Source organism: Eublepharis macularius, chromosome 11 (genome assembly GCF_028583425.1).
Source record: "Eublepharis macularius isolate TG4126 chromosome 11, MPM_Emac_v1.0, whole genome shotgun sequence".
In the NCBI taxonomy this organism is placed as follows: Eukaryota; Metazoa; Chordata; class Lepidosauria; order Squamata; family Eublepharidae; genus Eublepharis; species Eublepharis macularius.
In genome coordinates, this window is record NC_072800.1 from 65,681,449 (window position 1) to 65,693,975 (window position 12,527).

A 12,527-nucleotide genomic window follows, 5' to 3' on the forward strand; every position below is an offset into this window, starting at 1 on the left:
GTTGATGGATCACATTGCTCATTAGAATGTGTCTGTTTATGCTCCTGAGTACCTTCTCAAGCACTTAAAAAAGGTCCAAGTAACGTCAGAGAACTGCTCAGTATTTTAACTGAAATCAGAACATTTCACTGGGGGACAACACTTATAATAGTACTTTCTCCGATCTTATGAAGATGAATTCTAAACCTATTATGCCTCCCAGGTCTTATTTCTCTTATGCTGCTTCTTCCCACCTTCCAAGCTTTGGTATTTGCCTGTCACTGTTTCCTCATCCTAAATCGGCACGTGTACACACAATGAGACTTGTTTTCCATCCCAGCTCCTACAGCCTTCTCTCTGTGTGTCACCTCATCTATACCTGCTGGGCTCCCAGCAGTTGCAAAACTGTGAGCCTGTTTCTCTCTCAGAGGTCAAATTGCACACGTAGAGAACTGCTAGCATATATATCCATAGCCAATAAGATATTTTTACACCACCACCACCTTTACAGCTGTCTCACATACGCCTCTGGTGACTCAACTCACATGCCAGTATGAAAAATGTAATATGAAGATGCATATAAGAGCTCCTAGTGGATTCAGATATCTCTATCATTTGTCTTCATGCCTGTCTAAATATTAGTTTTGGGGGGCTATATAAGGAGAATATGTTCTTGTTCTTCAGTGGCAAAAAATAACTCTGCATTAGATGAGATGCTAGATGAGTTGGCACTCTTTGGACTGGAATGCTGATGATAGAGTCAGTCAGTCATCAGTCAGACTCACAAGCCAAGCCTGTGTGCATTTATTTGAAGGAAAGTCCTGTTGAATTCACTAAGGCATACTTTTAAGTAAGTATGTATAGGGCTGTGGCATAAGCCAACTTGCGTGCACATATGTTGGCTAACGTTGCAGAATCATACCTTCTGTATCCTGTTGCAGAACTGGTAGGGATTACAGGTCAGAGGCTGCAGCCCTCCATAGAAAAGCAAGCTCGTTCACCCACCATGATCTCACAAAGCTAATGCCACACTTGCTACACACAGGGAACAGGTATGTTGCAGAGGCCTATCTACAAAGACAAAGTCTTCAGCTATCTCAAGGACAAGCATTCATATATGTATAGGAAAAGGCTAGATTTTATTGCTCCAAATCAGTGTCTTCAAACAGTAGCTAATTTACAATGCAAGGTTTTTTAATAAAAACTACTTTGCATTAAACAGATCCTTTACTACTACAAGAGCAACATGTTATTTCCTCTGCAAACAAAAATCACAGAGAACGGGGCAATAAACGTTCCCATCTTTTCAGCTTAGAAAATCAGATCTATTTGGCCAAGGCAGGCTTATGTGACCTTGTAGGTCTGATTAGCTGGCAGATGCCCAAGTATTGATTAACAATAGTAACTGCTGGAGGCTATTTGTGGTCATATGGCTGCCATCAGTTGAATTTTTGTGGGTGCAATGTCTTTTTTTCCCCTTGACCAGGATGGCTCAGGCTAGCCTGATTTCAGTACATCTTGGAAGCTAAGAAGGGTCAGCCCTGGTTAGTAATTAGATGGGACACCATCAAGGAAGTCCAGGGTCACTATGCAGAGGCAGGCAATGGCAAACCACCTCTGTTTGTGTCTTGCCTTGAAAACCTTATAGGGTTGTCATAAATTGGCTGTGACTTGACAGCACCTCAGACATATAATACTGTCTTTATAAACTGATTATCACTGAAAATCCTCCCTACCTGTAGACTATTAATTTCTTACTTCAGAACAGTTGGACTGTTGCACATACTAAAGCCCCCAGATCACTAGATGTATAGCTTAAGTCAGATTTGAAAATACATTTACAAATATTAATAATGTCACCCTATTTCTACCTTTGTTAAGCATTTGTGTTATTGAAAGCCTAAAAGAAAAAGAGAGCTCCCAGCTGTCTTCCAGAACGTTAAGCGCTTCCCTGCTTGGTTGTCTGAAAGTTATTCTTGGTTGCCACTAGTGACCAGCCTGGTAGTTATTAATAAGCCTGATTTTAATATATTTATCTTCTGTATACCTAAATGAACTCACGTGATCCTACTTCTATCTAAGACACTGGAAGCAACACAGTGCTACACTATTCCTATCTGACACCGCAATGCTTTTGGTAACAACAGAGCCTTGAGCTGTGCTGAAGCTGTAAACGGAAGCCACCCCTCTTGCAAAATACCTTTGAAAGCCCACTTGTTAAAGAGTCTGTAAACTGTGAAGAATATTTAAAAATAAGTCTTTTATTAATTACAGTTGGCAATAATGAGACTCCTGGTGACAGTTGTGTTTGAACAAGGGTTTTCTCTCACTCGTCCCATCTGTTCTTTCTATTGATCCTGCTGTTAAGTCATAATATTGAATTTGTGACATCAGTCATTTCCATAGTAACATACTATGATGCAATTAAACTAGCTGTAGTGAATTTTGTGGGTATTAAGTAGAAGGCGCACCTAAATATAATGAGACAAGAACTCTCATTTCAAATTAACAGTTTTGGGAGGTAGAAAATGAGGGTTTTGTAGGGTCAAATGTCTCATTAATTTCCCTTTCCTGTATTTTTTTGCTATTCAAGGCATATTTGCAGGTACTTGTTTTCCTATATACCGTTCTTTAAACTGTCTTTTTCTTGAGCCAATCCTAGCCGATCCGAGTCCACATAGATAATGTTATAACATTCTGCACACCTATTTTGCCTATGTAACTGTGTCTTGAAGCAAAACTAGAGAGTAGTCAGGAAGCATTGCCTTTGTTCTGGCTACATAACTCCACCAGTCAGATTTAGGATCCTGTTGTGAAGCTAAATCTCAGTAAAAGCAATGTTTCCTATCTGTATTATGAATATTTTCATGTCATTTGGCAGCTCTTCTGCTAATAGTCAGAGCCAATTTAATGTCCAGGTGACCTAAGCAGCTGCCTGTGGTGCCAGATTGGCTGAAGGCAACAAGTGGGAGGAATCATTTCTCACATGCATGCGGGCTGTCTGGTCCAAGTCAGGTTGCACCCTGTCTTGAAGCCAGCAAGAGAAGCAGAGGACGGATGCTACATCCTTGCTTGTGCTGCCGCCAGGGCCAGGGTGAGCTTCAGAGTGGACCTGCAGCCTGCCTTGTCGAGTGCAGGGTGGCGCAAGAAAATAGAGCTTGGGCTGATAAATGCAATGAGCCAACCCTGCAGTCATCAAAAGGGGGGAATTAAGAGGGTAGGTGGGTTATGATATGATTAAACAGAGAGGCAAAGTATATTTATTTGTATAATTTATGTTGAATATTTTTTCTTGGGTGAAGACACTTTTTCTGAGGTCTTAGCAAAGATGCATTTATAGGGCTTCCAACAAGAGACTGTAACAACCAATATCAAGGAAAGGACAAACTTACATAATGACTATCTTTGATGGCTGGTATAATAGCCTTAACACAAAGCTTTTCCATTAGTAAATGGAACTGAGATCTTTGCAGCAAGTCTATTAATTAGCAGTAAATTTGCAAATACGGGGTTTTACCTTCATTAAATAAATATGCACACTTTATTTTTCACAATATGTATGTTGGTAAGCAGATACCTATTATCTGTTTTTGGTGCTCTGTGCATCTAGAGCAGCAAAAATGAGGAAATGACCCCCCCCCCCGTGCTGTTTCCATAAATGTCTTGGGGTAGGGGGAGGCAAGAGCCCCCCCCCCCAGCAATGTTCCAAGCCTGTTTGGACTCTCTCTTTTAAAAAAAAAGCCATTCCTGCAGGGGGCCTGAGTTGAGTCCAGGGAATCCAACTCCTGTTAAAACCTCAAATGTGTAATTTAGTCCTTAGATTCCTAAGAAGATAGTCTATCTTAACCTTTTTTATGGAACATAATAGTAGTTTATAATGCACTGTGTTTTGGTGACTACAGGGATAATTGTGGGACTGTAACTTTAAACCTGTTAGAATCTGAAAAAAAGGTGACATTAAGCTAGTTGATGGTCATTGCTTACCTTGAAACTTGTCAGTCATATTATATTCAATTTAAAAATGTTTACCTTGTCCTTCCGAAACTCATCCTGGCTTACATTCAACATTAAAATAATCATGACAAAGTCTAGTTTGCATAGAAAATGCTCACAGATTAAAAGAGAAACAATTTTCATAGAGTATAATAACAACAACAACATTTGATTTATATACTGCCCTTCCACATGACTTAACACCCACTCAGAGCGGTTTACAAAGTATGCTATTATTATCCCCACAACAAAACACCCTGTGAGGTGGGTGGGGCTGAGAGAGCTCCAGAGAGCCGTGACTAGCCCAAGGTCACCCAGCTGGCTTCAAGTGGAGGAGTGGGGAATCAAACCCGGTTCTCCAAATTAGAATCCTGCGCTCTTAACCACTACACCAAACTGGCTCTCAGTATAAAGAATCAAACCACAATGGAAATCCATACTATATAACTGCTTGGAACTGGGGTGGTGTTTCTGTGAGCGTAAGGATTTCCATCCACAAAGGAAAGGGGGGCGGGTTCCTCTGTTTCTCAGGACCAGCATTTCAGGAGGCATTTCATATGAATAGGGTTGTAGGCAGATACTAAAATATGCTCTGGAATGGACTATAGCAATCCTTACTGATTATGAGAAGAAATGCTATGTGAAGTGAGAGGTGATCATTCAGGTATGTGGGCCACAGGCTGAGAAGGGCTTTAAAGGTAAGTACTAGTATCTTGAATTGATTACTGAGGAACATTGGTAAACATTCTGTAAATGTATATGGATCTTGTTAAGCGTTCACTTACTGTGAAAACAGGAAAGAAAATATTCTGAATATACTACAAAATAAGGAGACGAGAGAGAAGTTCAGGAAATATTTATTCATAATAATGGAGTTTTTACAAGCTCCTCATTCACTGATTTCATGTTGTAGCTGAATAGTGAAAAAGATAACGGCAAGAAATCTTAACTATGATAGCCAGTCAGTTTAATTATAAGCCAGATGGGTAGGGAAGAGCAATATTTCTAAACATGGCGTTGTCTGAATGCTGAGGATTCAATTACTTACAAACCAACCTTTGCTAAATTTGAAAGCTGTTGTTAAATTAGACTAAATACTTTAGCGAGCAAGATGGCTTTAAGTATGTTTACAGTATATATTGTGATTTTTGCAGGACTATATTTGATGAGAAGAAGCTGTTGGAGTTTGCAAAACTTGGATGCTACTTAGAGTATGACCTTTTTGGAACAGAATTCATTTTCTACCAAATGAATCCTGAAATTGATATGCCAAGTGACAATGAGAGGATTTTAAGGTATGTATAATAACACTATAAATTATATAACTATTGAAATGTCAACTGGAGCTAGCAAGAACCTTTGGCAGCTACATTTTAGAAGTGCCACAAACTGTGACTCTTACATTGCAATCCTAGATGACGTTTCCTGGGAGTATACTCCACTGAATAAAACTGGACTTCTTTCTTTTGGTAGCTGGATTTTTCTTCTTAGTTTTAAATTGTGCTGTTTTGTCACAAAGGTCTGGTGCAGACATAAGACTGTTAACCATGAATAAGAAAAAAGAGGATAGTCCTCTACATTGCATGCGAATTCTTCCTCTCCTTTCCCTAATGTTCCTACTTGTTTCCAAAAAATTTCTGAGAACTTAGAAAATACGTATTTTAAATCCTTAGCCGAACAAGACATTATACCCATATGACTGGGGCATTATAATATGGGTCATGTCAATTTTCTGTAAAGAGTATATATATGTATGTACACATGTGTTTTCCTGCCTGAAATCTTCCCATTTATTTTTCCCCTGTGAGACTCCAAGGAGTTCAGTAACCCCTGCTGGGAGAAAAAAACTGTTGGAGGAACAGCTTCAGAAGAAAAATAATGGATGCTGGATTTATTTATTTAGAATATTTGCTTGCCACCTCTCCAGACCTGTTTCAGATGGCTAGGTTTAGCACCACTGTCCGGCCTGTCCCTGCTCTTCCTGTTAACACAGCCACAGTATAAGAATGCCTTTGTAACATCTGGTTTGGCTTCATAAAAATAACTAAGTTCCCTCTTAAGTTATAGTTTGCAAGCCAGCTTCATATCCTGGTTATGATGATTAACATTACCTATAGTTTAAGGTCTGATCTTTAATCCTGTTTGAGGAGGAGGAAAATGCAAACAAATGGAAGAGCTGTAGGAAGGGGGAGTACGCTATCCTGCTAGCCATGTCTGGTCAGAGACTGATCCAGATCTTATGTAAGATCTAGGCTATCCCATCCCTTCCCAAACTCTTATTCACACAATTGTGAAATGAGAAATGAAGCAAGGACTAGCTGGAGAACTGGAAGGGTACATGTTTCAAGATAGTTTACTTCTGGATAGTGTATTATCACTAGAGTTGCCAAGAGCGTTGGAGAAAAACATTCTATCCTTTAACAGGCTTAATGTGAGGTAATGGGCAGCTGAAGCTTTTCATGGCATGGATGTAAATAACGTCTCATTAAACATCTATTAAAAGGACATGGCATTTTTTTCTCCAGGCAGTTGGCAACCTTAACAATCACATTACCAAAGGGAATGGTAGTGCACAGTGCTTTTTATTGAACTATATACGCAAGCCTACCTGAACTCCATCTGTATGAAGGCACTTTCAGGGTGAGGTAATTTGATCATATGACAGTCTCTTGCTGTTTTCATTAGAAGTGAAGTTAAAATAGGTGTAAGTAAAAGTGTCAGCTGTGTTTTGACTTCTCCATGCTGGCCTGTCCTGATACCACACATCATAAAACCATTCCTAGAACCTTGGAGTCAGTGTTATAACAAATAAAAGTGAGATGTGATTGGGAGTTGTACAGAGAGAAAGATGTTAACAGAAATGCTTCTGCTATTGATTGTTAACAGTAGTTTTGTTCAGTGTACAATGCAGGGTTCCTCTTTTCCAGTTGCAGCAATTCTTTCTTAAATTGGCATTTAACAAAAGTAGTGGTGGAGTTTTAAGGGACATAATATTGCCTTCCTCCCAGAATTGTGCATCCATTTATGCTAGAAATGCCATTAAACTGCTGAGCATACTAGGACAATGGCAGGATGGTTTTAAAATTCAGTCGGCTCATGTTTGACTTGCATTTAGTGTAAACTCAAACAAATCAACCTGACCCCCTGTCTGTTTGTATAAATATTTGAGGGGGTAAATATTTTTAGGCTTACTCACGTTCAGCACCAATAATGCTAAATAAAAAAATATGTAAATATATGAATATGCACATGCATCTCTAGGAGTGTCTCTTGAGATGGCAATTTTATTCAGATATCATCAATTTATTGGTGGTGTAGTCCAATAATGATGGGGGGCTGAGGTAAATTATGTGGGGAGAAGTTCATTTTCCACTGAAATCAGTGGTTCTTGGTGCTTACAGACTTTCAATACATATATACCTTGAATGTCCTGGTTAGTACTTAGATGGGAAATTGGCTGTAATAAAATCACTCTGGCAGTAAACTCTAGGTTTCCCTTTTAGTAGGTGATGGCTTGCTGTTTATGACTTTGGTCATGAAAAGAGTCATTAAGAATAAGAATAATAAGATAGGAAATCACCAAGGAAGTCCAGGGTCACCACATAGAGGTAGGCAGTGGCAAGCCACCTCTTTTTGTCTCTTTTGCCCTGAGAACTCTACAAGATAAAAATGTTGGCTACGACTTGACAGCTCTTTCCACCACCTTATGCCACTAAGGTTACTAACTGCCTGGAGGAAAAAAAATATCCTATTCCTTTAATAGAGGCATAACGGGATGTTATTTACCAGGTGATAATGTTTACCTCAGTGCCATGAAAAGTTTCAGCTTTTCATGATTTGGAATATTAAACTTCTATTCAGAGGAGATCCTGTTTGCTATCTATCCACAGAAAATTGAGGTGGCTAAAATCATAATACAGCTATATTAAATATTTGTAATCTAATGCTTATTAGATATATTTATTATATATAACATTATATATATCTATATTATATATAGATTATAAAATGCTATATATACTTGTAGCTATAATGTAAAGCTCTGCTCATTTATTTGACCAATACAGGCAACTCTCTTGTTGCTGTTGACCAAATCAGGCCAATGCATCACCTAACAGCATTGTTCAAACAGATGAGAAGCAAATGTCTAAAGAGTCTAAGGCTGAACAAGAATCTAAATTCAAATCACTCACATTCCATTCTAATATTTTATTGAGTAGACCAAACAGGCCTGCTAGAATTTCTGAACTAGGCATTGGAGATGATAAGATTTGCAGACCACAGCAAACCACAACCATAATAGGATACCCAGGGGTCTCATCTCATAAATACAAGGTTTGGGAAGCAATCGTAAGTGAATCTACTGAGTTGTAAGTCCTGTTTTATTCATTAGAGTTTACTACAAGAAAAATGTTCTTAGGATTGCAGCATTCAGGAAGCAAAACTGTTCACATTCTCTACCCCATTTAACTAATGTTTTTTGTTGATACATGAAATAGCTAAGATAAAATCCTCTTGGGCACAGCATCCCATGATTCTGATTCATATAGCAAAGAGGGTATGCAAAGAATTGTTTTGATGAGATCTTGTAAAAAATGAATTGCTAAAGCCCAAGAATCTTTAATAAGCATTGTAGGACGTATCGGAAGTGGATGGTAGTTTTCTGTGGAAAGAGTTGAGTTGACCAGTAATGCAGCATCTCCCGGCCACAGTTGGGAAGAAGGGGCAGCTGTGTCAGGAGCACGACTGCAGCGGAGGCAGCTGTGTTGGTGGAGCACTCAGGGTGCGCTGCTGCACCTTTTCCCGCCTTGTCTTTCCTGCAGTTTCTGGCCTCTGGAGCGGTTTGAGCAGATGTTCCACCGTGGCAGTCCATTTGGGTCAGGGCCTTTAACTGTGCCCATGGTGACCTTCGGCTTACCTGCCCTCAGGGCCCCCGTGAGAGCTTTCCCTCCCTCTCGGAGTGGCAAGTTGCACTGCAGCCTCACTCCCCCCCCCCTTCTCACTCTTACAGTGCCATCCTAAGCAGAGCTGACTTCAGTGGACTTAGAAGGGACCCTGTTTAGGATGACACTGTGAGTTTTACTTTGTGGTAGACAACAGTCCCACTCAGTTGTCACTTACACAGAGCTTCATCTGTGTCTAGGAGTTTCCCAGCCAGAGCGGTGGTTCTTTCCTCAAAGAAGCCAAGTTGTTTGCAAATATTCTCTCACTGTCTGTTTTCCTTTTGATTGTATAGAATGCTCATGGATATTATTATATCACAGTTGCTCAGCCAATAGCTGACACTTAAGCAAACAATTGCTGGAGGGGTATCTTTTACCTTTTAAACACAGAAGAATACATCCCATTGTTAATAATACTGTTTAAATCTGTATTCAAGAATTATTACTACATTGCCATCAGATTAGTATGAATTAGACATTGATAAATATGCATTATTTGTATTCTGCAGGGTTCGGATGTTGATTGATGAAGGCTATGAAGACAAAGTTGTAGTTGCTCATGACATACACACGAAGAATAGACTGAAGAAATATGGAGGCCATGGCTATTCCCATATCCTTGAAAACATAGTCCCCAAAATGTTAGTTAGAGGCATATCACAAAATAAAATTGATAAATTATTGATAGAGAATCCCAAACAGTGGCTGACCTTTAAGTAGGAAAAACAAGTATGGGTATACAACTTGAGAAGTTGCTAAGGTTATATTTGCTACCACAAAAATGGTAATTTGAAGCACTAATTCTTTGGAGAAACCAGTAAAAATCACGTTCCCACAAATTTGGCGGACTTCCTTTTACAGTACAGCAGGCATCCTTTCCAGTGTGCCAAGCCATTCTTGGCATTGCATTTTCAGGTGCTGATTTAAAATAAAACACAACTTTTAACTATAGCATTTGTTGCTTATTAAGTGGAGAAGAGTCATTTAACTTTGCCTCATACAATGTAAAGGCTTGTATCCTACCACATCACTCAACAAAATTTTAAGCTTTCCTGTGATTTCAGTCAGAGGAAACCTGGAAGAACACTTTAAACTTTGCTGAGCAGAGTGGTAGGATACAAGCTTAAATCTTTCTAAAATTGCCACAGCTGCTTTTAAAAAACAAACAAACACCAAGGGACATCCATGCAGTGCTCCTGCAGACACACTGACAGCCTTCATGACATGTTAACTGTGCAGAAGCTAAGGCTGGTGGACCAGTGATGAAGGCTGCTGTTGTTTCCGGAGGCAATACTGCTGGAACATAACCCTGGGATACAGAGATCCTTATGTACATATCCTGACAGTATAATCCTAAACACATACTTTTTGGGATTGCACTGAAAAACACTTAGGTATATGCATGGGAATTTCCCTTCCCCCTCTCTTCTGTAGTTCCTTGAGAAGGGCCAGATGCCACTCCAGTCAGTTTCCTGGTCTTTACAAGCAGCAGTCTATAGGGTGCCAAGGAGTGCTGTCGAAAGCGGGGGTCGGGGGGAGGTCTAAAAGATCTCTGTCTGTACACAGAAGCCACAGTCTTTTGGCTCTCTCCCTCTATGAGCAACTGAGTTAAGCACATAAACTTAAAGCTTTCCAAGTAATGATCTCAAATACTTAAAATATTTTAGTCTTAAAGATTTATCAGTTGTATTACTTCAGGAAGGTCACAGCCCAATCATACGCATGTTTATTTAGAAGTCCCATTAGCTTAAATGTACATAGGATTGCAACTGTAAGTGGCAATCCATTAATTGACTTAATTTGAAATGATTTAATATTAAAAACTGATGTTACCGCTAGTTGTACAGATATAGTTTAACACTTAAGGATATTTTAAAAGTCACATTTAAATAACCTCTGTATAAAATGGAAATGATAATTGAAATCAAAGACAGCAATTGTACTCAGGTACACTTACTCAAAGGAAAGTGTTCTTAGGATTGCGCTGTAAAAGCGCTATAAGGAGAATTTAATGAATGAAAAAATACTACAATAGCATTAAAAGAATGGATTGGAAAATATATGCTCATTTGAAGAACTCTTAATATCCACTGACCACAATGCACTTGTGAGCATTAAATTGCACTGAAATCTGTGGTCACAGTACTGCAGTACTGCAGATTCAACAGGCTTACAGGCTTCAGTCAGAAGGCTTCTATAAATCAAACCTATTGTACCTCAGTGTGGCCCTTAATTTTATAAACCTTTTCATGGAATCAGAGCAATGGTGTTAGGTTCACTGTTCCTGTTTTAGAAAATTTTGTAATGCAAATCATTGTGAAGAAAAATACCAAAAGCCAAAATAAGTAATACAGTTTAATGAGCTGTTAGCACAAAGCCCATGATTTACAAATCAGTTTTTTTCAAGATAGAATTTTTTAAAAAAAACTTTTATTCTTTTCTGTGGACCTAAACAGAGAGAAATGCTGACTTATCTAAAGAAAAGGTCCTATCTGTTAAAAATGGCAATCTAATGACAAGGGTTTATTATACTTTAAAATGTGCCCAGCTTTAGATATCCTGTGGCAATGGAATCCCTGCATTACTCATATGAATTGTGGATATCTAGCTATAGCCTGCAGTTGACTTGGCCTCTTTTGCACGTGTTTAAAGAATTGCACACATTTGTTGAGGGCCTTTTTCCACTTTCAATACTCTACACAGCATCACCAGCAGCAATTGAAATCTCCTGAATGTCAAAAGCAGGAATTGCTGTTCTGAAAGATAGCTCTTAGACAGAGGTGTACCCAGTCACTACCTCTCTGTAATAATGACTAGCGCCTGTTTTGCTACCAACCAACGTATACTGCAGAGACAGGCAATGGCAAACCACCTCTTGTTAGTCTCTTGCCATGAAAACCCCATCAGGGGTCGCCATGAGTCAGCTATGACTTGACAGCACTCTCCACCACCAATTTATACTGAGCGTCCTGCCTGTATCAAGTGCAATGGATTTGTATGTTCTGTCAAAGATACCATATGCTTACACTAAATTTATTTTTTTAAAAAAATCAGTGCATTATATATTGATGCCATAGTTGGGACTAATTTAGCCAGAATCACATTGTCTAGTGAAAATTTCTAAATAAGTGATTGATTTTGTGAAATATTAGGAACTGGATGGCTTGGGGGAGGGAATCAAAGAAATTCAACAATTTGTGAGTGGATTTTCTGTCTTTAATAGCTGACTTACAAATGTCTAGATTATGAAAGAAGAGAATGATATTTGGGGTATTTGAGCAAATAATAAATCTGATTTTCAAACTGTTTGTAGCAGAATCTATTAAAAGGAGAAGTCAGATGCCTGGATACCATTATGTTTTAACATTCTAAATAAGTATTTTTATTTCTCCATTTTCACCTTGGATGTGCCATAATATGCTGATCCAAAAAACCTTTACCTGCAGGTAAATCCTTATAGGTTTCTGTGGAAATTATTGTTGTATCAATACACACATCATAGATGCAACAAGTGTATTATAGCAGTAAACTACTTCAGAGATGGACTTCACAGTACAGTTAAAGATTCTCCTAGAACTGCTGCTATAAATTCTATAGTGATCATTTTTTTAA

General features: G+C 38.8%; 1 protein-coding gene across 10 annotated transcripts in view; it reads left to right on the forward strand.

The window, feature by feature from the left end:
• The window catches only part of PTER (phosphotriesterase related), a 30,908-nt gene extending 18,645 nt beyond the window's left edge, over positions 1-12,263 (forward strand). For 9 of the 10 annotated variants that reach the window (XM_054991161.1, XM_054991165.1, XM_054991158.1 and 6 more), the window contains 2 exons: positions 5,127-5,267; positions 9,425-12,263. In XM_054991161.1, the coding sequence (XP_054847136.1) occupies positions 5,127-5,267; positions 9,425-9,635 (352 nt within the window). In that variant the 3' untranslated portion in view covers positions 9,636-12,263. The remainder of the gene's footprint in view (positions 1-5,126; positions 5,268-9,424) is intronic. The other variant, XR_008597826.1, reaches the window with a different exon arrangement.
• The last annotated feature ends 264 nt before the right edge of the window (positions 12,264-12,527 follow it).